Source organism: Pristis pectinata, chromosome 16 (assembly GCF_009764475.1).
Source record: "Pristis pectinata isolate sPriPec2 chromosome 16, sPriPec2.1.pri, whole genome shotgun sequence".
NCBI lineage: Eukaryota > Metazoa > Chordata > Chondrichthyes > Rhinopristiformes > Pristidae > Pristis > Pristis pectinata.
In genome coordinates, this window is record NC_067420.1 from 16,146,647 (window position 1) to 16,174,139 (window position 27,493).

At 39.7% G+C, this 27,493-nt stretch overlaps 1 protein-coding gene across 1 annotated transcript in view; it reads left to right on the top strand.

Moving 5' to 3' along the window:
- The window catches only part of zfp64 (zinc finger protein 64 homolog (mouse)), a 38,379-nt gene extending 11,094 nt beyond the window's left edge, over nt 1-27,285 (top strand). The window contains exons 3-6 of the mRNA XM_052031408.1: nt 13,289-13,459; nt 16,793-16,855; nt 18,303-18,554; nt 24,520-27,285. Of these exons, the coding sequence (XP_051887368.1) occupies nt 13,289-13,459; nt 16,793-16,855; nt 18,303-18,554; nt 24,520-26,141 (2,108 nt within the window). The 3' untranslated portion in view covers nt 26,142-27,285. The remainder of the gene's footprint in view (nt 1-13,288; nt 13,460-16,792; nt 16,856-18,302; nt 18,555-24,519) is intronic.
- The last annotated feature ends 208 nt before the right edge of the window (nt 27,286-27,493 follow it).

Sequence of the window (27,493 nt, forward strand, 5' to 3'; positions counted from 1 at the left end):
ACCAAAGAATTTATGCCTGTATGTGGCAAGACCTAGACAACATTCAGGAATGAAGTGATAAGTGGCAAGTAACTTCTGTGCCACAGTAACCACCTCAACAAGAAAGAGTTCAATCAGCTATGCTTGACATTTGGTGACATCACCAAATCTCTATCCAACATCATCCTAGGGTCACCACTGATCAGCAACTCAACTGAACCAGACACATAAATACTGCAGCTGCAAGAGCAGGTTAGAGGCTGGGTATCCTACTGGTGAATGACTTGTTTATTGATATTCCAAAGGCATATGTTAGAAGCATGACAGAATCCACTCCAGTTCCCTGGAGTGTTCAGCTCCAACCATTTTCAAGAAGCTTGATGCCATCCGGGATAAGGCAGTCTTGATTGGCTCCCAATTATTGCACATTGTTACCTCCTGCTACCCCAAAAAATTTACTTCCTATTCTGTTTCCTGTCTGTTAACAAATTTTCAGTCCATGCTTGTATATTATCCACAATCCCATGTGCTTTAATTTTGCATACAATCCTCTTGTGTAAATCCAATATAGCACATCCACTGTTCTGCTATATCTACTTTACCGGTTATATTTTCAAAAATCCTCAATAGCTTTGTCAAAAATGAATTCCCTTGTATGAATCCATGCTGACTTTGTCAATAGTTTATATTTTCTAAGTGACCTACCGTCATATCCTTTATAGTACACTGTAGCATTTTCCCAACTGCTGTCCTTAGGTCAACCAGTCTGTATTTCCGTTTTTTTTAACTCTCCCTCCTTTTTTTAAATATTGGGGTTACATTTACCTCACCTAATCTGCAGGACCTGTTCCATAATTGATAGCATTTTGGAAGATGACTATCAATGCATCCATTATTTCTATGGCTACCTTTCAGTATGACGGGTTGCAGATTATCTGGCCCTGGGATTTGTTTATCAGCTTTCCGTGCCATTAATTTCTCCAGCACCCTTTTTTTTAGTAATGCTAATTTCCTTTATTTCTTTTTATTATACTCTTGGTTGTCAAATGTTTCTGGGAAGTTACTTGTATTCTCTTTTGTGAAGACAGATCCAAAGTATGTTTAGTCATTCTGTTATTTATTTGTTCCCCATTATAAACTCTTCCATTTCTGACCCTGATGGACCTATGCTTACCTTAACCAATCTTTATCTTTTTAAATATTTGTAAAGTTTTTATAGTCCACTTTAATGTTTCTTGCAAGTTTACTCTCCTGCTCTATTTTTTTGCTGTCTTAATAAAGCTTTTTTGCTGAATTCTAAACTGCTTCCAAACTTCAGACCTGTGACTTCATATAACTCCTCTTTGGATCAATTTCTGTCCTTCTTCTATTAGCTATGAGTCACTTAGCTATACACTTAATATACAATGGTTGCCTACTTGTATTCATTCCTTAAGTGATAGGCATTGCCTATCTATCATCATGCCATTAAATGAAGTTCCCCAATCAATCCTAGTCACTCCTCATTCCTTCATAGTTTCCTTCATTTAAATTTTGGACCCTAGGTTAGGATAAATCAGTACCGTCTGCTGGAACCCACCTTCCAAATTTGGTAAATATTGTTTTATGGAAGTATACTGCTATCCATAGTTTTAATCCTAGATGTACAATGCTTGACTAGAGTTCCTGAATTGTAATCAATACCTTCACATTAATAAACTGAACACGATGACATTCAATTTGTTCTCATATTTTATTGCTGTTACCAGAACATTCACAGAGTGCAAGGATATCACTGAGGTCAGAGGATGGGTCTTCTGTATTAGCAGCCTGCAGAGCTCTGTTGGCTCCTAAACTACATCTGGGCCCAAGCTCAGGTGTAGTTACTGAAAGAAATGCAAGGCAGTGGTGGAAATATGATGGTGGCAGCAGCACTGTGGAGCAGAGGGTGTGCAGAGGAATGGTTAGGCTGTGCTGGGCTGCTCTGTCCTATTTTTCACTGTTCCTTTCATGCCCTAACAGTAGCTTCCAATATTCAGTCCCATGGAGTAAGAGGGGCAGGAAAAGTATCTGCGTTGCTCAGGAGGGTGGACAAAAAGCAGTCCTAACCTGTAGTCACCATGTTAATTGGGCACTGTAAATTACCCCCTAGTGTGCAGATGAGTAAAAGAATGTGGGGTAGTTGATTGGAATGTGGGGAGAATAAAATGGATTAGGATAGGGTTAGTGTAAAAATGGTTGCTGAATAGTTGGTGTGAACTTGATGAGTGGAAGGAGTTGTTCCTATGCTGTATGACTCTGAGCGTGTACACACACACACACACACACACACACACACACACACACACGGCCGCGCTCTATGTGCATTCCCTGCACAAGTAAGATAGTGCTCATGTGCCAAAAAATGTATCGTTAATGCTTTGCATGTTTGAAGTCATTCCGTAACATTATGTTCCTTTAGGGGGCAGTATCATACCAAATTTGCCAAAACACCAACCTTCATGTAATCAGTCAATTCACTTTATTGGAACTAATTCATTTATTTTTACAACTAATATAATTTAATAGAATTGATACTCTCAAATATCTAAAAATGAAGTTAAATATAAAGATTGGAATTGTTGGAGTAACATTGTACCCAAATAGCAGTAACAGTATTCTGCAAAATGATGTGCATGTGCTTTGTATTCCCTCACCTCTCCCATGACAAATGGCGTAATGAGGTTCTGGTGCTCCAGCCAAAATACGTGCTCACTTTTATGCTGCTAATAGGGCAATCAAGTCCCTAAAATTGTAACTTTTTCATTCATGAGCGAGATAGGTAAGACCAACTTTTAATGTTCATCCTTGGTTGTCTCTGAGAATCCCTCCTCCTCTCTCAGTTTCTTACTTCTCCCCATTTCACCAATGGTTTACTGGTTTTTGGAACTTCTACAACACTTCTTCCCATAAAGTTAAGAGCAAAGAGACAGCAGGAGCGGACTAAACATGAACTTGATAAAAGATGTTGCATGATTAGAGCTCCAGGAAAACCTTCAACCACTGTTGACAAATCTAAGGGAAACATAGCTGTCTATTAGCATTGAGCAGTATTTTACTATGTACAATTAAATTAATACCAAGTCAATCTGTCGTGATGGTATCAGGACAGTAGACTAGGCCGTTCTTCAGATAACATTGTGCTGTCTTTTACATCCACTTGAGAGTAAACTGAGGTCTCAGTTTAGTGCCACATCTGGAAAATATCCCTATGTCCAATACATTCCCTCAGAGTGCCATTAACATATTTTAAAACTGATCTTTGTGATCTTCTGTTTTGTTATAATGCCAATATCAATACTGTAGTCAAGTTTATCAGAAGGTGATTAAGTTAAGCTACAAAAGCTGGCATTGCAACTTGAAGACATTTGAGATTCCACGTAAAAAATAATGTCACAGTGCCTTGTCTTCCTTGGAGTTGATGATTTCATTATACGGTGCTTCACGCACACATCAGGTTTCTTGAAATGTTCAAGGTCGCTTTGATTTCAAGCATGGGCTGAAACAACTATTTTAACCACAATAAGAAACACTATATTAAAAAAAACTGATCATATAATGCACTTCCATTTCTTAAAGTAATTTTTTTGCTTGATATTCTTTTTTTTGGCCCTTTCTGCTGCACACACCAGCATACTCTTGTGTGACACTTGTCTTGGCATGGAGTCTCCCTGGTCAACAGTAAGCAATATAAAATCAATGTGAAAGCCCATGTGCTTGGTGCCCAGGTTCAGAGGTTATGCTAATAATCGCTGTGAAAGTCAGTAGATTTAAAAAAAATATATTGTTTATATGATGGATTTTTCTTGCCTTCTCTTGTAATAAGAACTTGTACCATTATCAATATAGTAAACTGCCCCAAGGTGGTTCACAGAAGCAACATCAAACATTTGGGAGATATTATGACTGATGATCAAAATCTGCATCAAAGAGATAGGTTTTAAGGATTATCTTAGAGGAAGAAAGGGGTTAAGAGGCAGAAAGGTTTAGAAAGGGGATTCTGGAGTGCCAGATCCCAGGTAAATGCATGAGTGTATGGTAGAATCATTAAAATCAAGGACTTGCAGGAATTTGATGAGCAGACATATCTTGGAGGATCATGGGGTTGGAGTAGATTATAGAAATAGTGATGGGCAAGACTATAGACAGATTTGAAAATAAGGATAAACATTTTAAAGTTAAGGCAAGGCTTAATCAGATGTCATTTGTGATCAGATGAATTAGGATGTGGGCAGCAGGTTTCTGAGTGAGGATGTTAAGGAAGGGAGGTTGGTCAGCAGTGCTTTGAACTGTTCAGGTTTAAAGGAAACAAGGACATTTATGGTGGTTTCAGCAGCAGATAAATTGACACAAACACAAATCTGGATTACATTTTCAAGGTGGAATTAGGAAATTAGAGGAAGCTCTAATCCAGGTCAAATAATTCACTGTGATTCTGAGGAGTCTGTTCAGTTTTAAACAGCCAAGGATATAAAAGTAGAGAAGTTTTGATGCAGCTTTCATGGTGTGTTAGTGGGAGCAGGCCTGGTATACTGCATGTGGTTTTGGTCTGTATATTTAAGGAATGATGAACTTGCATTGGAGAAGGTTCTTTGGGTTGATTCCTGGGGTAAGGGATGATGAAAGGTTGAGCTGAGACTCATTGGAGTTTAGAGGAATGAGAACTGATCTTATGGAAACATGTAAAATTCTGTTGAGATGTTGGTGGCTAGGTAACTGATTTTTTGACCTTGGATCAATCATTGGCACTGGTCTTCCTAATACTTAGAGAAAGTTTCTGCATATTCAGTCTTGGAAACCAGACAAGCTATCTGACAAGTTAGAGGTAGTGGAAGGGTTGAGAAAGGTGATGGTGTGATGAATGTGGGTCTAATTAACAATGTATATGGATATCAGAAGGAGCAGGAACTACATGAGAAGTAGGACTTTGGAGACATCTGAAGTGATGGAATGGAGGTGGGAAGAAAATTCATCACTAGATGGACAAGTATAGAAGCAAATTAGTCCATTCTTCTCATATTTCATACCTTTTGAAGTTTGCTTTGAATAGATTTAAGGCCTTGGTTTGAGATTGAACTAAATCATTGTATTAATGACTACATTTCCCTAAAGGCCCCTTAACTACCAGATTATTAATTAACTCTTTCCCAATGCACAGTACTAGATCTAAAATATATTTTTTTAAATCTGCAGATGCAGAAAATCTTAAATGAAAAGAGAAAATGTTGGAAAAACTCAGCAGGTCAGGCAGTGGCTGTCAGGACTGCCACATTAACCTATTTGGAATTGCTCTGTCAGAGATATTCCTTTTGTTGTTTCCATCCCTCCCTTACCTTCTCTGCAATTTAAAACTAAATTGTTTTCTCTCTTTGCTAGTTCTGACAAAGGACCTCGGACCTGAAACATTAACTGTATTTCACTTTCCACAGCTTCTTCCTGACCTGCTGAGCGTTTTCAGCATGTTCTAATTTTAGATGTAAAATAATCTGTTGTTTTAAGAATGGATGTTGGAATGATGAGAGAAGGGAGTAACAGTGATTGTATGGATTAAGAAGAAACTTTGGAACATCAAGGAGATGAATAATGGGCATTTCACTATTGTTTATGTCATTTTGATGAATATTGTACTGGAACAATGTTTCAGGTGCTAATAAGCATCTTGCCAGAAAATCAGAGGTGAACTTCCCTGCTGAGCAGCAATGGGCCCAGAAATGGATACAATTTTCTTCTGCTCCAGGTTAAAGTGGTGTTGTAGTTTAAATACTGGAGAACAGAAGTTATCAAACAATCCACAAAATAAGCAAGCTGGACCATTGAAAAGGAATAGATCCGTTATGTCTACCATTTGATAGGTTGGAAACAAGATAATGGTAAGTGTTGTCCAACTATGGAAAATAGAATGATTTAACATCTCATATCAACCCTCTTCTCATCAATTGTTCAGTCAGACCACCTTCAAAGAAATTGGGACAATGTACTTAAAGGACATGTCCAACTTACAAGGAACTAATATTGCTGCATGCTTTGGCTATGCAGTCATAAAGTATTTAAAAAAAATAAGTGAAATCTCATGAAAATAAAGATCAGATCATATAAGGGGCAACTGATGCCTTTGAATCCAGGAAATGCCTTTGACAGATCTAAGTAGGCAGAATGTCAGTGACACAAATGTCTACTTTCATCATAGTCCTAGTATGAAAGACAAAATGGAAACTTCATTAGAACTAACACACTTACGACTTTATACAGCATACTAATCACACACTCCTGGCACAGGCAGCCTCAGAGATATGAGCATCCTGAACACAGACGAAGTTTACTAAAAACATGCTGGATAAAGCATGGTATTATCGTCACGTGTACCAAAATACAGTGAAAATCTTTGTTTGCGTGCCATCCAGGCAGATCATGCCATACATAAGAATATTTAAGCAGTAGAAGAAAACAGAATGCAGAATATAGTGTTGCAGCTACAGAAGAAATGCAGTGCAGGTAAACAAATAAAGTGAAAGGGACGCAACAAGGTAGATTGGGAGATCAAGATTTAATCTTTGGCGTAAGAAAGGCCCATTCAAGAGTCTGATAACAGCAGGATAGAAGCTGTCCTTGAGTCTGGTGGTATGTGCATTCAAGCTTTTGTATCTTCTACCCAATGGGAGAGGGGAGAAGAGAGAATGACTGAGGTAGGAGGGGTCTTTTGTTATGTCGGTTGCTTTCCTGAGACAGCAGGCTCCCTCTCAACTTGCACTTGTGTCATTATGTTTACTTTGTCACACAAGTTATGTATGATTTATGTTAATTTAAGTTTATGTTAAGTTATATTTGTAATGTACTGTGCTGCTGCTACAAAAAACTAATTTTCATTGCGTTTATACCCTGTGTATGTATGCCCATGACAATAAACTTGAACTTGAGTCAATGGAGGGGAGGCTAGTTTGTGTGATGGACTGGTCTGCGTTCAGAACTCTCTCCAATTTCTTGCGGTCTTAGGCAGAGCAGTTGCCATACCAAGCTGTGATGCATCCAGATAGAATGCTTTCTGTGGTGCATCTGTAAAGATTGGTAAGAGTCATTGGGGATATGCCAAATTGCAGTGCAAGGCAGAAAGAACAGTTGGAAGTGACAGATGGAATATGACATAGTAGACCAGAAGACGAGAGCTAGGAGAGGATGGTTGAAGAGCAAAAGTTTTAATTTCACATTTAAAGTTGCAAGAATGTCCTTCAATGGTTATTAAAGATGTGCACTACTTTCATTACAGCTGTATACTCAATTCTTTCAGGAGAATGCTGATAGTTAGAAGATAATTGCAATGTTTAAAAAAAAGGTGGTTAGTTAACAGTTTAAATTGTTGCACAAAGGATATTGCAAAGGAAATCAAACAGGAAGCTAAAAAAAACTTTTAAACTTTAAAACTAACAGTGAGAAAGGTAACACGTATTCAAAAAGCCTACTTCATCAGGCTGTATGTGTAAACCAGCTTTAGGTGCTTTTTCTAAGGGGTTCTATTGTGCCTGAGCCCACAACAAATTATCTCTCCTCATCTTCCTCAGCCTATTAGTCCATTCTCAGCCAGCTGCATGATGATAGAGGTGCTTTAGAGGGGTAAGGGTTAAGGCTTTTAACGTTGACACTGTCTAGCATTTGTACTGGGAACCTTGTTCAGAGAGCTGTCTCATTGTACTTAGTAAGGCAGCAGATAAATAAGTGGAGACCATCAGTTGGAAGAAGCAGAAAATGATGTGGTTTACTAAAAGTGTCTCCAAGAGAATTGTCTTAAATATGTCCTTGGAAGCGGGGTTGAGGAACATGTGGAGAACATCTCAAACTGAGTTCCCAAGGATTGTGCTGAGGATTGACTGCAGTTAGTGAATTCATAAAGCAAGTTTAAAAGTTGTGACTGTGTTTCGGCCTCTGGTTTGTTTAAAGTAACAAACCAGTTTGATGCTGGCAGAATTATTTATTAATTATTGTATATCGCTAATCCTGGTATTGATCTTTGTTTTCATTGTCAGTGATCCAAAGCAAAATATTTTTTCTCTTCTGGCAAATTTATTGCTTGTTTCCTGGATTTAATGTTTACATAAAACAGTTCACATTAATCACAAGTTAGCATTATCTCTGAAATTCCCTTTTGAAAACTGATTTTATTGTTAAGATGTTGTTTTCCATTAGGCTGACTGAATCTACGCTTGAAACTTAGGACCCTTTGCCTGATATCATGCATACAAGGAAAACACAATGGCCAAGGTTGATTAGTTTGGGAAGGTCTGAAATGGAGGCCTGAATGTCCTCAGGTGTCCAGCGGCCAGAGATAGACAGTAAGGAAATACTTCTGAAATTCTATGGCATCAAACGCTTAATTTAGAGGTTGCAGTCAAGTTTCCATTGAACACAAATCCAGATGAATTTTTTATTTTATACTTCTTTGGCAAGTATGCAACAAAATGACAACCTGGTAACTTTCCAGATAATCACTGGGCTTTAGGAGACTATCTTCCTACCATTGTGTTTCGAACAACAGTGAATTTAACTTATGGGACAAAATTGTTCATAAGTTCATCAGTCACTAAAATTTTAACTTGGACTTACTTCATCCACTTTTATCCCAAAAATTGGAAACATATTTCGAAACCTACTGTGGTGTCAAAGGCTGAGAAATCTAACTGTCTTTATCAGTGTTACTTAATTGGACTCTATCTGGAGGGTAACGTAGTAATGATTATTTCAGGATCATTTCACACATTGCAGAAATGCAACCTGACATTTCCTAGAGTGAATTTCCGTTGCATTCTTAACAGTATCAGTTGTGCATGGAATGAAGTAATTCCCCATTCCAGAGGAATGTAGACCAAACTGTCCCTGGAATGACCATTGTTGAGCACTCCTAAAACAATCAGGTTTTAACGACACAGCACTGGGATGTGATTCTTATTACGTAAATCCCTTATTCTGATTCCAGCATCATGCCACTGGCTGTCTCACCTTAAACTGATGCCTTCTAGTTCTTGATTCCCCAACCCTGGGAAAAAGAGAGTGCATTCACCCTATCTATGCCCCTTTGTGACTTTATGCACCTCTATGAGATCACGTCTCAGTCCTCTACAAGAGACTGAGAGGAAAAAAGTCCTAGTCTGCCAAACTTCTCCCTATAACTCAGTCCCTTGAGTAATTCTAGAGTTTACAACCATGACAGCTGAAGACATGGCCAACAGCGATGGATCAATTGCAAATTTTGAAGCATGCAAGAGTGTAGAATTGGAGGAGTGCAGATATTTTGCAGGTTTGTTGGGCTAAGAGAAAATTATAGACAAAAGAGAGGAGGTGAGACCATGGAGGGATTAGAAAAAAAGAATGACATTTTAAAATTAAGACTTTACCTAACTGGGAACCAGTAAAGCCAACAAGCAAAGGGGGAAAGGGTGAGTGAACTCGGACAGAGATAACTGACCTCAAGGTTATTCAGAGAAACACAAGCAAGGCCAGCCAGGGGTATGTTGAAATCGTCAGTTCTGGAGGTAGTGGTGATATGGATGAGAGTTTCAGCAGCAGGCAAGTTGAGGCAAAGTGTGTTAACAGGCCTGGATCATTGATCTGGAGATATGAGTCTTAAATCCCACCGTGGGAAATTTAAATTCAGATAAATAAATATATCTGGAATAAAAGCTAGAATCATTGAAAATACTAGATTGTTGTTAAATTCATCTGTTTTATTAATGTTCTTATGGATAGCAATACAAAAGGAGGCCTGTTCGACTCATTCAGTCCCTGTGGTTCCTGGGGAACAATCCTATTAGTTTTATTCCCCTCACCTTGTATCCCTATACCCGGCAATTTATTCCCTCTCACACATGCCTATCAACTTACCTTTGAATATTTTTTTGCCATTAAGCTAACAGCAAAGGGCATGGAAATCTTATAAAAGGAACATGCAAACTCTGTTCTGGCAGCCCCAAAGTCAGTATTGAACCAGGATCTGTGAGGCAGCAGCACTAACTGTGTTGTGGAAATCTCCCATTACTGTTGTGTCTGGCCTATGTTTGAGCCCAAGTGCAAAACAACAAGGTTCTTATTAGCCCTCTGTAATGGCCAAAGAAGCCATTTATTTCAGGGGCGATTAGAGACAGGCAATAAATACAGGGCTAGTCAGCAATACCCGTGTTTTTATCGTGGATTCACAATAAAAAAAGCCAGATTGGGCAAAATTGCAGAAGTGAGTACAAGTGGTCTTTGAGAAGGTGAGCATGTGGGATATGAAACTCATCTCAGGATATGGTAGGACATGAATGTTGCAAATAGGCTGGTACAATTTTGGAGAGCTGCCAAGGAGAATAGGATAAATGGTTAGAGAATGGAGCTTGTGATGAGACATAATGACTGTGCTTTTGGACTTCCCAAAATTTAAATGCGGGAAACTTGTGCCCATTTAGTCCTAAATGATGGATTAAGCAATTTGTCAATTTAGAGAGTGCAGAGGTCAAAAGAGGTGGTAGGTATGGGAAGCTGATGTTGCCAACGTACATCTAGAAGCTGTTCCTATCTTTTGAGCAACATGTCAAGGGAGGAAGATCCAACGGTTAATCCCAAGGAACACCAAGGATTGACCCTAAGGAACCCATGAGAGGAAACAGTTGTGGGTATGGAAAGTAAAGCCATTCCTGATGATCCTCTACCTATGGCTAGCAAGATGAGAATGGCACCAGCTGTAGTTCCGTCAAGTTGAGCAATGATGGAAAGCCATCTGTAATACTTAATTGTAGATCAAAATGCACTGCAGTGATAACAATATCAATTCAATATAAACTAAAGAACTAAGAAGAATTTCGTGTATGATGATGTGGCTCAATTACTTCTGTAAAGCACTCCGTTATCACTAGAGTAGATCAGTTATCCATTTTTTGCATTCAGCCCCAGAATCCATTGACAAGAGCAAATAAGCTTGACCCCATCTCCAGCTCACTGTTCAATAAGTCTATTTATATTCATGATCTCTAAGGACAGGAACAGGCTCACCTGTGAGGTTCAATCTAATTATCTAGACTTTGGTACTCAGAAGAGAAGGTCGACATTCAGAATGGTTTTCCAGCTGAAGGTTGTTGTCGCCTATGGAACAATTATCATTTTCACTAGTGCAAGGGGAGTCTAGTGTGAGGGGAGGGAACTGCTTAAATTGAATTGGATTTGAAGGATCAAAAAAAATTGGGGATTTGGATGATATAAACAAATTGATTCCAATCTCATGACAATCTAGACTTTTTATTTACCACATTTTCAGCAAACACTAAGGATAACCTATGTCTGCAGTGCCATGTTTTGTTCAGGATCATGCTGAAGACTAAAACTTCTGCATTGGTCTCCAATGAAGGCATAGTGGGTGAAGGCATTATCCACCCAATGTGGTCCTCGGAGCTTGTTCTCAGAGGAGCACTTGGAATTCTTTGATTATGCTCAGGGAAAAAAAGTGAGTGAAGTATCAGTCAAGCTTCTTCCTCCCACCCCCCTCCAATATTTGAGCATGCCGTGGGTATGATACAAAGTTGGGTGGCAGTGTGACATGTGTAGAGGAAGTTAGGAGAATTCAAGGTGATTTGGATAGGTTGGGTAAGTGGGCAGATACTTGGCAGATGAAGTTTAATGTGGATAAGTGTGAGGTTATCCACTTTGGGAGCAGGAGCAGGAAGGCGGATTATTATCTGAATGGTGTCGAGTTAGGTAAGGGGGAAATACAAAGGGATCTAGGAGTCCTTGTTCCATCAGTCACTGAAAGTGAATGAGCAAGTGCAGCAGGCAGTGATGAAGGCTAGTGGAATGTTGGCCTGTATTACAAGGGGAATTGAGTACAAAAGCAAAGAGATTCTTTTGCATTTGTACAGGGCCCTGGTGAGACCACTCCTGGAGTATTGTGTACAGTTTTGGTCTCCAGGGTTAAGGAAGGATATCCTGGCTATAGAGGGCATGCAGCGTAGGTTTACGAGGTTAATTCCGGGGATGTCGGGACTGTCTTATGCTGAGAGGTTGGAGAGACTGGGATTGTACATGCTGGAATTGAGAAGATTGAGAGGGGATCTGATTGAAACATACAGGATTATTAAGGGATTGGACAAGATAGAGACAGGAAATATGTTCCAGATGTTGGGGAAGTCCAGGACCAGGGGGCATGATTTAAGAATAAGGGCTAGGCCATTTAGGACAGAGGTGAGGAAAAACTTCTTCTCCCAGAGGGTTGTGAATTTGTGGAATGCACTGCCTCAGAGGGCAGTGGAGGCCAATTCTCTGGGCACTTTCAAGAAGGAGCTTGATAGGTTTCTTATAGATAGGGGAATCAAGGGATATGGGGACAAGGCAGGAACAGGATATTGATTGTTGAGGATCAGCCATGATCTCAAAATGGCGGTGCAGACTCGAAGGGCCGAATGGTCTACTTCTGCTCGTATTGTCTATTGTCTATGGCCATGCATCAAAATTAAATAGCTTGTTGATGTTTGCTATCTAGCCTTTTCCATGAAGAATAACCAAGCTATCATCATCTGTCAAACAATACCCCAGTGAGTTTCATGGTCCTTGAGAAAGATTGGAAGAAAAGCAGATGGATGTGAAGGAGGCCTTTCTTGGTGACACTTTGAAGTTGATAACAAAACACTTATTGAGATAATCTTATTCAGGTCTGTTAGATGAATGAATAATTGCCAAGCAGCATTTTGTTGCATATCTCTAGACTTAAATGCCTTGCTTGGAGAAAATCTAGAGTCCATCATGACCCGCTATTTGTCCCTTTAATTGTAAAAAGAAACATAATTGGCTTTTGTTCTCTTTAGGTTTGATTTAATTTGGGATGGAAAGAGTAAACAGAATAAAGTATTTATATTCTCCATCTGATAACATTGTAACTTACAATGTATTGCTGTCTGTTATCATTTTAATCAACAAAATAGACCTGAGGTTTAGAGAGAGACTCATTTTATAAAACATTATCCTAACCAGAGTTTAGTTTCATTCTGATAAGATTGCCTCTACTTTGCAGAATATATAAATGATCTTTAGAGAAATGATTTTCAGCAGAGATAGCAGCGAGCTTTGACATCAGATTCTAGGTGCTGCTAAAACTGATAGCAGCAAGCACCAAAAGTCAAGTGTCAGCTGCTTCCAACATTTATATTGTGGGATCTTGTGCTGATAACTTGATTAGTAACATTCACTTATACATTGCAAAATAGAAGTATTTTTTTAAAACGAAAGGTTTCTAAGAAATGGAGAACATTTAATTATATATTAAATATTTTGTTTTGTACAGTTTCCAACCGTTTATCAGAGTTTGGCTTTGAACAAGGTTATCAGACTTATCTACCAAGTACCAGCAGTGCAGGTCCAGTTGCCAATCTATCCCGAGGACTCACCAGACTAACTGCAAAAAAATCAAAATCAAATTCAACGTCACAGAAGAAGTTAACGTGCTGTTACCCAGGTACGTATAGGCCACCATATATGATTCATCATCTGGGTTGGATTCTAATCTTATTAAATCCCAGTCCTAATCATTCTGTACACATAGAGAGTTAACTGAAAACTCAGCTTTGGCTTTGGCATTGTGGCTAAAGTCACATCTACCAAACCAAAACAGTTTCCTCACGGCACAGTTCTATCTTCTAGCTTGCCCCACACAGACACTCAATATAACATTATTTTGCTATTGATTCAGTCATGTCCTGGCACTTTCCATTGCCAGATGGCAGTGAGAAATGGGGTGGGTGGGAAGGAGTGGGGGGAGGGGGGGAGAGATGAAATCGCATTCTACCCAACTTCCACGATAGATAAAAGACCCAGTGAGATTTCTTTAGTGAATGAAAGTCAACTGCTGCCAGTGCCCACTCACAACTTGGGGGCATAATGGACGTAGTGGACAAAAGTTGAAGCATAATTCCAGTAATTGTCTTTTGAGAGTTGGTCTGAGTTCTGTTGGCAATCATTCTATAGGCCCTGTGACTGTATCAAGAAACTTTGCCATAAACTGGAAGACTGTTTTCTCCAGAAGAAAATAGATCATATTTTGGTGGCCCCCACTGACCTTTCTTCTGCTTTTGGAGTGAAAAACCACCAGTCTGAGTTTCACTCCCAACGAATTGCAGTGGATGCTCCTTGAAGTGGGACCACCTGCTTCAAACATATAATTGACCTTATCCAATAATTGGGGATTGACTGTAGATTTTCTCTTTGCTAGTCTGGGAATTCACTCCATTTCAGTTCAGTGGTCCTTGCCTATAAACTGCAGTTTTGTTTCTTTTGCACTTAGTGTATCAATTAACAAAAATCCAAGTAATTCACTGATTTTGTTTTTGCAGCTTAATGTATAATAGCTGCTGCAGTCATAGTTAAAGAATTTCAATTCATTTTTCTGCTTAGGTTTTCAATCTAATCTGTTTATGTTGACGTAAGATATCTTTATTAGTCACGTGTACATCGAAACAAACAGTGAACTGCATCTTTTGAGTAGAGTGTTCTGGGGGCAGCCCGCAAGTGTCACCACGCTTCTGGCGCAAACATTAGCATGCCCACAACTTCCGAACCCGTACATCTTTTGGAATGTGGGAGGAAACCTACATGGACACTGGGAGAACGTACAAACTCCTTACAGACAGTGGCCGGAATTGAACCCAGGTCGCTGGCGCTGTAATAGCGTTATGTTAACCATGACACTACCATGTTTGCCTTATACTGGGTTGCAACGTCTTTCTGTATTTAGTACTGAATATGAATGTACTCTAGTTGTGCCTGCAACAGAAAGGAACTAATTCATACCAAAGACCTTCAGTTCATTACTGAACTGTGCCCCATTTCCCTGTCTTTAGTCCTGATATTCCTGGATCTTGTGCTGAAAGTTGCTGAATGATACTAAAAGCAACTTCTCTCTAATGTATTGAAGTGTCCCAAGTGAAGCATCATGCTAGAAATATGTACTAATATCCTCAGTTTAATTTTTTTAGGCCCTGTAAAGGTCTTATTATGGCCACTGTTCAGTAGCCTTCTGTATAAATTACAGTATGACGTTCAAGCCCACTCATTTAAAGGCAGCACGATAGCGTAGCGGTTAGCGCGATGCTATTACAGCGCCAGCAATCAGGGTTCGATTCCCGTCGCTGTCTGTAAGGAGTTTGTACGTTCTTCAGTGTCTGCATGGGTTTCCTCTGGGTGCTCCGGTTTCCTCCCACATTCCAAAGACGTGCAGGTAGGTTAATTTAGGTTTAAAAAATGGGCAGCACAGACTTGTTGGGCTGGAAGGGCCTGTTACCATGCTGTAAGATAAAAATAATAGCCATAGAATAGGTAACACACATAGTTGTCAAAGATTATGAAAGTATAATACATACACTTAAACCTTATAACAAGAGACTGCCAAATCCAATCCACCTACTTGCTCTGAGAAGAAAATTCAGCCTGATTATTTCAATAAAATCGGAACATAGGGAATTTGTTATCATCACCTGCTTTTAGCATAGACATCATGTTAGTGAAAGGTCTTGTAATCTGCAGCAAGCTGATATGTGGTTTGCTACAGAAATTGCTGTAACCTGTAAACAGCGGTTGTCTGTGGAATTTAAAATGTTCAGGTCAAGTTTGATACCATAAAGCGGGAACTTATTAACACCACTGTGTTACAGCAAGAGGTATGTTAAATTTCAGTATTACAGTGAGAGCTGTAGAACACTATGGTTTTATTTTCCTTTAATAGATTTGTGCAGGCAGTGAAATTGAGTGTAGATCTATATTTAAACAAAATTGATCTGTTTATGTACATTTTTTGCCAACGACGCGATTTGAGGAACAATATTGCCTTAAAATGTACACACTTTCTATTTTACATTCACCATGAGAAACTACAGAGGTTGCATTTTCTCCCAGTGTGTGAATTTCTCTATTAATCCACATGGCTTGGAATCATATTTGGCTTATAGATGGCCATCAATTCCCAAGGCATAATATTCAAGTCTTTTTGTTCATTTGCTTCTCTCCTCAAATCATGGCATTTCCATAGACATCAGCATTCGCCAAATCCCCCAGGAAAATGTGAGCCTAGACAATGAACACCTTCAGGCTATTTCATTGTGTGTCCTTCACAGCCAATTCTGATCTTACCCCCAATTATTAGTATTCATAAATATAAACACCAACCTGAATTTATACAAAACCTTAAATATATTAAAATTTTCAAGGTGTTTCGCAGAATTCTATCACTCAAAATTTTACAATACATCACAAAGTTATCAGGACAACTGACAAAAGACTTGATCATAGCAAGGAGTGTCTTAAGAGAAGAGAGAATTGTAAAAAGAGAGAAGGTTTGAGTGGTAATTCCAGAACAGTTTGCCTAGACAGTTGGAAGCAAAGCCATCAATGGTGGGGTGATAGAAGTCAGAGCTGGGCATAAAAGTCAGAGTGGGAGATAACCAGTTGCACTTTCCAGAGGGGAGGATATTGAAGTGGGTATTGGGAGAGGGGTATGGGGATTTGATGGTGCAGAGGTAGGAACAAGCAAAAATGAAATCAAAAGTAATTTTTTAAATTCTTTTTTTCAATTTTTAATTTAAAAAAAAATTATCTTCTGGGAATTTGATATCAAGGACAATTGTATCATTCTCCATTTTCACTTATAGCTAATTCAGCCTAATCGTAAAGGAAACATAAGACACATCCAATCTGTAGAGCTTAGAAATATATCAAGCAATGGTAAGCTGCTGAGTCATTGGGAGAACCAGAGAAGTTATATCATATAATGTATGCAAATTTTATTTTTTGGCTCTAGGTTGTGCGTTTAAAACATCGCATGGAAATAAAGATTTAGATCGACATTTAAGAACTCACACGGGTAAGACCTGTTTCTTGTATTGTTTGAAAAGCAAAAGACTTCAGATTCTGGAAATCAGATATAAAAGCAGGAAATGCTGGAAGTAGTCAGGAGATCAGAAAACATCTGTGGAGAGAGAAACCGGAGTTAATATTTTGGGTTGATGTCCTTTCATCAGAACTGACCATCAACCTGAAATGTTAACTTGAAAAGTTAACTCTGTTTCTTACCAGCAGAGTATTTTCAGCATTTTCTGCTTTTTATTTATTGTAACTTTACTATTCAAATTGTCGCAGGTGGAATTTCTAGTGATCTTACTTATGGGGGGGGGGGGGGGGTAATCCAATCGACAAGTAAACAAACCTTGAGGCTGTGGATGTAGGGGGAAATGGCATCTGCTTTGAAGTTCTCTGGAGATTTTATTATTGTCTTCCCTACTAACGCATCTGAAATATTCCTTTGTCAATTACAGCAGCTATAAATTCAAAATTTGCTTGGCCATAAAAGACAGAGGGTGGTGGTCAAGGGGTGTTATTCTGCCTGGAGATCTGTGATCAGTGGTGTTCCACAGGATCAGTGCTGAAACCTCTGTTGCTTATGATGTATATAAATGACTTGCATGAAAATGTAGGTGGACTGATTAGTAAGTGCTGTACTGTTGTATGTTCTATAATATGAAGAAAGTAGCATTTGATTCTTCCCCCATTCAGTGGAAGATCTTGTAATTGCAATATAACTTATGATTGCCTCTGGCTTACTATTTAAGTTTGAGCACAAACTGATAGAATTATTTAAGAGCTAAAATTTTTAAATGCCTTCCTTCATTATTTAATTTCCAGAGTAAATTTTGAAGCATCTGCGTCCAGTGCCATGAAAAGTTTTCCTGCTTCAAATGGTGCTTCCCTAAGGGGAGTAGGTCTGTGCCTTTGCAAATTTATAGTAGTATGGCAAGAGATTTTGAAGATACTTGGTTGGCACTGATACAATCTCTGTCCACTGTTGATGTTGTGATCTTTTAACAATGCTGTATTTGGAAAGAGAGGGTGGATAATGGGCCCATGGGTTCATTTACCACCTGATTTTGTTTATTTTCTGTTTGCACAGTCACTGTACTCTTTCTGCATGTCTTTGTGCGGCATATGTTTAAGATATTTATAATGACTTTCAGGTTGAGACTTATTTCAGTGCATATATGTTTATTTAGTAGAGAACTCTTTCAACCTGTTCTCTCATTCTTCTATAGTATACTGGATCAAACAATACTCTGAGGCTGAGTCGTTAGCTAATAGCTGTGAATTTCATCACTTCCAACTTGATTCTGATAGTTAATAAAATGTGCTTGCCCTACCTCAATTGAAGTTACAACACATTTATATAAGAACATACAACATGAAATAAGACCTTGCAGTTCATCTTGATAGGCACATTTTCTTTTCCAAACTTGCAATTTTAAATTTCTGTTTTGTAGGTGAAAAACCATTCAAATGTGATCTTTGCAACAAGAGATTCAGTCGCCTGGATAAGCTGAAGATGCACAATCGTTCACACACTGGAGAGAAGCCACACAAGTGCCAGCACTGTAACTACGCTGCTGCTGATAGCAGCAGCCTGAAAAAGCACCTCAGGATCCATTCTGATGAGCGTCCATTTAAATGCCAGATATGCCCATATGCCAGCCATAGCTCCAGCCAGCTCATTATTCATCTTCGCTCTCACACTGGTAAGTCTGCATGATCAGGAAGTTTGCATATTTGAAAAGGCATACATTTAGAGGTTGGGTTGGATTGCACTCATGGTTAGCCAGCAGTTCCGTATATTCTGGATTTGTATGCCTGCATATTGTAGAGCATCTGACCTCATGCTCCATTCCCAGACTTAGCAGTGAGGGCTGGTTCTTGGTCCTACTGAAATGAGAGCCTGTATACACTTCACACCTGACCCCTCAGCATTATGTCAGCTTGCTTAAAAAGGTATGTTAAATTACATGGCTTGCTATTTTTACTAAATTAATAGTACTGATTCTAACAGGAAAAATACATTCAAAACCACAAATCTTGCTCTTGGTTGCATGAACTGTCTAAACTCTCCTGTGGCAAAATAAAATCTCTTCCCTCACGTCTTCCAACAGCAGAACAAACCTTCAGTCCGGGTGTGAAAATCAAAGAAACTACAGATGCAGGAAATCTAAAACAAAAACCGAAAATGCTCGAAATAGTCAGCAGATCAGGCAGCATTTGTGGAAAGAGAAACAGAGTCAACATTTCAGGTTGGAGATCCTTCATCAAAGCTAAAAAGGAGGCAGAAGAAGCTTGTAAAGCTGCAGAGAGGGTGGGACAGGTGGATGTCTGACAGGGAAAAACCAGGGTGACTCTGGGGATAAACTATAAACAAGATTATCCTATGCATGGGAACATTGAGAGGGTGAGAACAAAGACAAAAGAACCAAGACAAAAGAATGTAGGGGTTGCAAAATGCAGAACAGGAGGAGAAGCCCAGCAAAACAGGCCCAAGCACATGCATTCAATAAGCAGGGGCAACTCTGAACTTCCCGTTGCCTGCCATTTTAATTCCTTATCCCACAGGGATTTGCTGATCAGCTATTTGCATCATCTTTAGCCACAGGTCAAGTACCGGAAGACTGGGGGGCATGTCAAATGTTGTGCTTTTACTTAAGCAGGGCTGCAAGGACAAGCCAAGGAACAACAATCTGGTGAGCCTAACAACAGTGTTGGGAAAGTTACTGGAGGGGATTCTGAGGGGCAGGATCTACCAGCATTTGGAAAGGCAGGGACTGATTAGGGATAGTCAGTATGGCTTTGTGTGTGAGAAATCATGTCTCACAAATTTGACTGAGTTTTTTGAAGAGGTGATGAAGAGGATTGGTGGGGACAGGGCAGTGGACATTGTCTCTGTGTACTTTGGCAAGACCTTTGACAAGGTCTCGCATGGTAGGCTAGTCTAGAAGATTAGATCACTTGGGATCCAAGGTGAACTAGCCAATTGGATACAAATTTGACTTGGTGGAAGGAGTCAGAGGATGGTGGTGGAAGGATGTTATTCATCTTGAAGGCCTGTGACCAGTGACGTGCCCCAGGGATCACTGCTTTGTCATCTATATCACTGATTTGGATGAGAATGTAGTTGGCACGGTTAGAAAGTTTGCAGATGACACCAAAATTGGTGGTATAGTGGACAGTGAAGTGGGTTCTCTAAGATTACAATGGGATTTGAACCAACTGGGGAAATGAGCCAAAGAATGGCAGATGGAATTTAATTCAGACAAGTGCAAGTTGTTCACTTTGTAAATTAAACCAGAGCAGGATTTACGCAGTTAATGATAGGACCCTCTAGAGTGTTGTAGAACAGAGTGAACTAGGAATACAGGTACATAGTTCCATGAAAGTGAAGACATATGTTGACAGGGTGATGAAGGCAGCATTGAGGATGATGGGTACATGGAATAAGTTGCCAGAGCAAGCTGTAGCAGCGGGTACCATTACAACATTTAGAAGACATTTAGACAGGTACATGGATAGAAAAGGATTAGAGGGATATGGGCCAAACACAGGCAAATGAGACGTGCTCAGGTAGACAGCTTGGTCTGCATAGACAAGTTGGGCCAAAGGGCTTTTCTCTATGCTGTATGATTCTTTGACTGTTAATGACTAGTACTACTGAACCATCCTCCTCATTCAGGCTTGGCTTAAAAGGTGGCATCCATCACTAAGGACCCTCACCATCCAGTACATGTCCTCTTCTCGTTACTACCATCAGGGAGGAGGTACAGGAGCCTGAAGAGAGACATTCAAGGATTCAGAAACAGCTTCTTCCCCTACACCATCAGATTTCTGAACTGTCCATGAACACTACCTAGTTATTTCTTTTTTTTTCACTATTTATTTATTTTTGTAATTTATAGTAAATTTATATCTTTACATTGTACTGCTGCTGCAAAACAACAGATTTCACGTCATATAAGTCAGTGATAATAAATCTGATTCTGATTCTGAAATGTTTGTTTTTGAATAGATTACAGCTATTGCTGCTTTGAGTAGCAAAAATTGTTGCAGCCGTACATTATTTCCCCCAAATTTCCATTCTTTCTGTTTGTCAACCTTTCCAGGATGCCTTACTCAAGTGGCCATCCCAGTATCTGAACATGAAGAAAATACTTGACCTTGGTAGTATCCCAGTCAGATACAGTCCAGTTCTCGGCATTCATAAATGCCAAGCTTTACAGAAGGACCCACTCGGTAGCTTTTTTATCTATTCATTTTTCAGGACATGGATGGTGCTGGCAAGGCGAGTGTTTCTTGCCCATTCCTGCTTGCCCTTGAGAATGTGGTGATGAGTTACTTACTTGGACTGCTACAGTTGCTCATCTAGGCTACTCTGATTGCTGCAGTCCTTCAATTGAAGTTACTTCCACTGTGCTGTTGAGCAGGGAGTTCCACTTGATAGTATTGTCAATGGTGCCTTCCATCACTTTGCTGGTGATTGAAGGCTGACTCAAGAGTCATTTTTCCATTCCCCTCTTGTGCTCTAACCTACCTCCTTGTGAGCTTGCAGTACTCCATTCACTAAGAACCAACCCCGATGCTGTCATCAAACCCGCTGACAAAGGTGGTGCTGTTGTAGTTTGACGACTATCTCACAGAGGCCAGACATCAGCTGTCAGACATCTCCTCATACCTGCCTTTGGATCATGACCACACCATTGAACATCAGGCCATGCTCATCCAGACACTCATGGACTTCATTTCCTCAGGAGATCTTCCCTCCACAGCTTCCAGTCTCGTAGTGTCCCAGCCCTGCATAGCACACTTCTGTCTCCTGCCTAAAATCCACAAACAGGACAGCCCTGGCAGACCATTGTTTTAGCATGCTCTTGCCCTATCAGATTTATTTCTTCCTACCTTAGCTCCATCCTTTCTCCTTCGGTCCAGTTCCTTCCCACTTATATCTGTGACACCGCTGATACCCTTCACCACATTGACTACCTCCAATTACCTGGGCCCAACAGGCTCATCTTTACCATGGATGTTCAGTCTCTTTACACCTCTATCATACATCAGGATGATCTAAGGAACCTCTGCTTCTTCCTTGAACAGACGTTCAACCAGTTCCCCTCCACCAATACACTCATTCATCTGGCTGAACTTGTTCTCACGTTGAACAATTTCTCCTTTGCCTCCGCTAACTTCCAGGATGAAGGATCTTCAACCTGAAATGTTAACTCTACTTCTTTTCCCTCAGGTGCTGCCTGACCTGCTCAGTATATCCGACAGTTTCTGTTTTTTGTTTCAGAGGCATCACCTGATATCCCAAGGCCATTCACAAATCAGGAGCATGATAAAGTACTCTCCACTTCTGTGGATGAGTGCAGTCCCAACAAGAAGCTCAACATCAGCCAGGGCAAACAAATCCACTTGACTAGCACCCTATCCACTGCCCTAAACATTCATTCCCTTTGCCAATGGCATGCAATGGCTTTAGTGTGCATCATCAATAAAATGCACTGCAGTTACTTGCCCAGGCTGCTCTGACCGCACCTCCCAACCTCTACCACTAAGAAGGACAAGAGCAGCAGACAATTGGGAGCACCACTGCCTACAGGTTCCTTACCTCACCAGGCACTCTCCTAATTTGGAAATATATTGCCAGTCCTTCAGTGTAGCTGGATCTAAATCATGGAACATCTTCCCCAGCAGCTCTGTCGGGGTACCTTCACTGGAAGGACAGCAGCAGTTCAAGAAGACAGTTCCTTCAGAAGGAAAATTGGAGATGGACAATAAATGCTGACCTTGCTGATGACACCCAGATCCTGAAAACGAACAAACAATAAAAAATGATAGGGCTGTGATAGGCAGGCTGAATTTGTAGTGTTCTTGTGAACAGGACATATCTACGTTGTCAAGTAAATGCTGGCACTGTAACTATACTGGAACAACATGGCTAGAGCTGGGGCTAGTTCTGAAGCATGCGTCTTGCACCTGGGATGTTGTCTGATCCCATGGCCTCTGAAGTATCAGAGGCTATGGGATTCCTAATTCCTGATATTAGCTTTCCAGAGACTGAAGAATTAAAACTAGCTGGAATACCCATAGCGCTAGCTTTAAATTTAATAAATTAGCAGAGATTCTGGGTCAAATCCTTGGAATCTCCAGGTATAATTGCTGCACTGGATGGTGCTTGTATCTGGTCAGGTACTGTAGGGCTTTCACTGTAAAGTATGCTCTGCTGCTAAACAAAAAATTCAGTCAGTATAACAAGTATAATATGATCTACTGAAAAGCCACATAGGAAGCAAATAATTGTAGGACTGAGATTCTGTTGTGATAAATCAGCAGACTATGTGTGCAGACAACTGCCATATCAGAGAGTGATACTCGCCAAAGGTACTTTGAGCAAAATGTTGGGGCAGAGTTCTCTATTGTTTGTGTGCATAGCCACTGGTGGTTATTAGTTGTGGTAAAATTTGAATACTGCCACTCTGGCATTGTGAGGACCAATGCTCCACATCTCAAGTACATTTGCAAGTTATATTGCAAATATCTCACAATGAAGCAATTAGTTTAGATGCACATTGCAATCAGAATATCACAACACCCATTCACTGACTGAACATAAAGAGACTATTACCAAAGGTTTGTATTGAGTGCATAAAATGTTCTCTCAGGGTTAACAGGAATTAATATCAACAATTAATCTAAAGATAAATAATTTATGTAAAAAATTAGACAATATAATGCAATTAGAAAAATAAAATGAAAAAACTTACAAAATCTCCCTAAAACATACAGCACTCCAGTAACCAACTAATTCTATGTTTGTACATGTTCACACTTCTGAGAACAGAAATGTGAATGTGCTTGACACCTGCTGCACCACACTTCATATTCTTAACTATCAAAGTTGGTGCATAAGTATAGAATCATATTTATTCGGTTGTGAATTTATTTTTAAAAGCCAGTAAACTGTGCTTTCTATGGTTTTCATGCTCTGAGATTGTTATCTGCTTGTTTTGATCTACTCATTTGCATCAAAAATTGTGCCTTGAGCTAACTTCTGATATTGCTGCATGCTCTCATATTTGAAATAATTGATTTTTATTTCTTGTACTGCCTCCTTGTTCATGTACTGTTATGTCCCACCTATGTACGCCCTTAATGGAATCTTATTTCTTCCATTGCCATTTGTGATCTATCCAAATCACATTTTCTTGTCTTATGATTTATCGCTCAATATCCACTGACTCCTAGAGAGACCTTTGCAAATTTTCTGCTGAAGGTATTTGAATTCTGCTTGTAGAGCATGCATTTTGATGACACAAGAACGTTTGAAAGAACAATGCTGAAACAGAGGGGGAAAAGCAGACTCCTTGGTTTTGAACATTTTATTGGTCCAGAGTAATCTATAGCATTGGTCACTTTCAATCTTAGTCATCATAAAAATTGACACATACAGAAACATAAATCTGTTCTTTATGAATGAGTTTCAATGAAGCTAAAGATCAAAACATAGATAGACTACCAATAGCCCCAGAAAATGAAATTATTCATTTTGTGAATGCTGACTTGAATAAACTGGTGGTGTCTTTAAGATTACTTATTTTTGACCTTTATATTTAGTTTTAAAGTATGCCTTGTATAATCTTGTATATCTATTCCTGCTCTGCTACCCAGGTGATGCTCCTTTCCAATGCCAGTTGTGTGATGCTAAATTTAAAATCAATTCAGACCTAAAGAGACATATGCGCATCCATTCTGGTGAAAAACCATACCAGTGTGACTATTGTGATTATCGCTGTGCCATGAAGGGTAATCTCCGATCTCATGTCCGTGTGAAGCACAGCATGGAGAACGCTTTCAAGTGCCCACAGTGTGACTTCCAATGTGGCAATAAATCCACTCTTCGGCAGCACATAAGGTCTCACCAGCCAGATAAGCCGATAAAGTGCTTGCAATGCAGCTACTCCTGTTCCAGTAAAGGATCACTGAAGGTACATGAAAGAATTCATTCCGAAGATCGACCTTTCAGGTGCAAATTTTGCTGTTTTGATTCAAAGCAACGGAGTAATCTGCTTATGCACGTGAAAAAACATCATGTAGGTAAGGACAAGATGGGTGCAGGGAAAAAGGATATTGATGGTCAAAAGCAAAACAGTTCAAGGTTAGTGGTAAAACTAGATGCCAAAAAGCCTTTCAGATGTGACCTGTGTGAAGCAAGTTTTGTCAGAGAAGATTCACTCCGCAGCCATAAGAATCAACATCGTGATTTATCCCACAGCAGTGAAAGCAGTGAACTAGGAGTTCTACAACTGCAGATGCATCATGATAACCAAAGCACTTCTCCTTCAATGTCTAGTGATCTTCAATCAAGATCAGTCACATCCTTTAGCAAAGGAGAGGTGAATATTATCGTAAGCCACCAGCTAAATCCAACTAACCCCATTGTTCAAGCAGCTGTAAATGAACATCATACATTAAGAGATTCCATGGTGTCTGAATCCAGTGAAGACAGGGATGATGTTACCTCCAGCAACCAGCTACAACTGTTACAACAGGTCAGCTTGATTGCTCCAGCCCAACAGACAATATCCCAGAATGAAGTTGAAACTAACTCATCTTTAGAACAGGAAGGCCCTTTACTTAGCCCAATTGATTCAAGTGCTACAGACAGCCTCCATCAGGCTCTAATGCAGACTACATCAGTTGCTAGCGAGGGATCTTCAAACAACCAGTCATTTATCACTGGGTCTGCAATCAACTGCTCAGATCTGGACGGCCTCAATGCCCTCATTCAAGAGGAAAGCAGAGAAGTCACTGTAGTTAGTGATTCTAACCAGACTGTTGCAACTGCCCCCTCATCCTCAGCATCACCCATCTTTTCTTCCTCATCGCCTCAGATGCAGGGATCTAAACAAACTTATTCTATTGTTCCAGCAGGAGCTCCATCCAGTGTTACTTGCTCAGTATTACAAATCCCATCACATAACTCTTCAGCTGCAGGATTTCCCTCCCAAACCGAGGAAACAAACAGTCTTTTGGTATCCAGTATTGGGATCAGCACTTCAGGAGTGATTATACAGAGTCTTCCAATGGTTGTTTCCACAGCACAACAACAGCCATCTGATGATCAGCTGTCCGAAAGGGCTTTCTATTCCAGTGAGTCCAGTGCTCCATCAGCCTTAGTGCTGCAGGACACCTCGCAGCTTTCTGATAGGCAACCGATGCATCTTACCTCTGGTGCAAATAGCACACAACCTACCTGTTCTGTAACTGAAACCCAAGGATGGACAATGTAGTATGGGTATGTTGCTGGTAAGGAGCCCTGGTGTAATTGACTGAAATGCAGTGATGAAGTAGAATCCAGTGTTGTTTGCTGTGTTCTGTAGGCAGCTCTAGTCCTGCAAGTATGATTGTTTTGCACATTCGGCTTTGAGGTGGGACCATCGCTCAGAAAAACTATTTCAATAATTGTCATCTGAGATCCTGAACTCACCTTGCAGCCTCTGTAAACTTAGCAGAGGTCAGATTCAAATCTTGACCTTAGTTGATAATTCAGAATATTAATTACTTTGTTCTTGGGTGAGTACAATACTTAGAGCGTCATTGCAACTGTACACTCCAAAATAGGAGGGGAAGCAAAATCGTCAGTGAATCATATTCTATCTAATGTAGAATATCGATTAGTTTGTCTGATCAAACAGTTTATTGTTAAACTGTATTGATTGATGAAGGGTAAGTGGGGGTGGTGAGCAAGAGTAGGGGTTTGGGAGCCTTTCCAGCTTTGGTCCTTGTGGAGTTAGTTGGCATTAACTAAATCAGCATCAGAAGTGGTGCCACAAGAACTGGGGGGTTGGGAAGAATTCAAAATTAAATCGTTATCTTCTGCGGATATGTGTTTATCGTGAGCTATACATTCATAATGTTTTGACTGCCTAGGTTCACAGAGTAGGGACCTTCATGAGCAAAAATATTCGAGGAAAAGCAATGGGTTTTTATCAGGTCATATGAAGTGGCATCAAATGATTGTACTCAAGTAGGCAATGTAAACTGCACCACCTGGAGGGAGGTAAAATTGAAGCAGAAAGGGATAAAGTGTGCAAAACTAACGGCGGTTGTTCCTCAGGCAGGAAACGATTCACTCATGATTTTGCTTCTCCTATTTCTTCCATCTAGTGTCTAATTGAATCTAATAATTTAGTTGAACACAATCATTCTATAGTGGATTTAATTTTAGTCTGAAGTTAATTAAACCAGTAAATTACAGCAACCAAGGATCTGACCATCTTTGAGACAGGATCAATTTTAATGAATCGTAAGCTGGAATCAGATAAAGTGCAGAAAGCATGTACAAATAATATTATACTTTAATTGAGACAGAGCTTGTATATTTTGAATTGTTACTATTCCAAACAAAACCAGATAATAAAAGTTTACCAGTACAAGAATTACGATCTTGTGGATCTTGCCATACCAGTTAAGCATCATTCTGACATTAAGGGGGATTATAAGATTCATTATCAAAGACCAATAGCGAGAGAAAGGAAAAGTGTCAATGACTAACCAGGATTGGTATATTGACCTCGAGTTACCTCAGCATCTTCGCCTAAATCATTATGTAATCTGAGCACAAACCAATTAATCGTCCTCA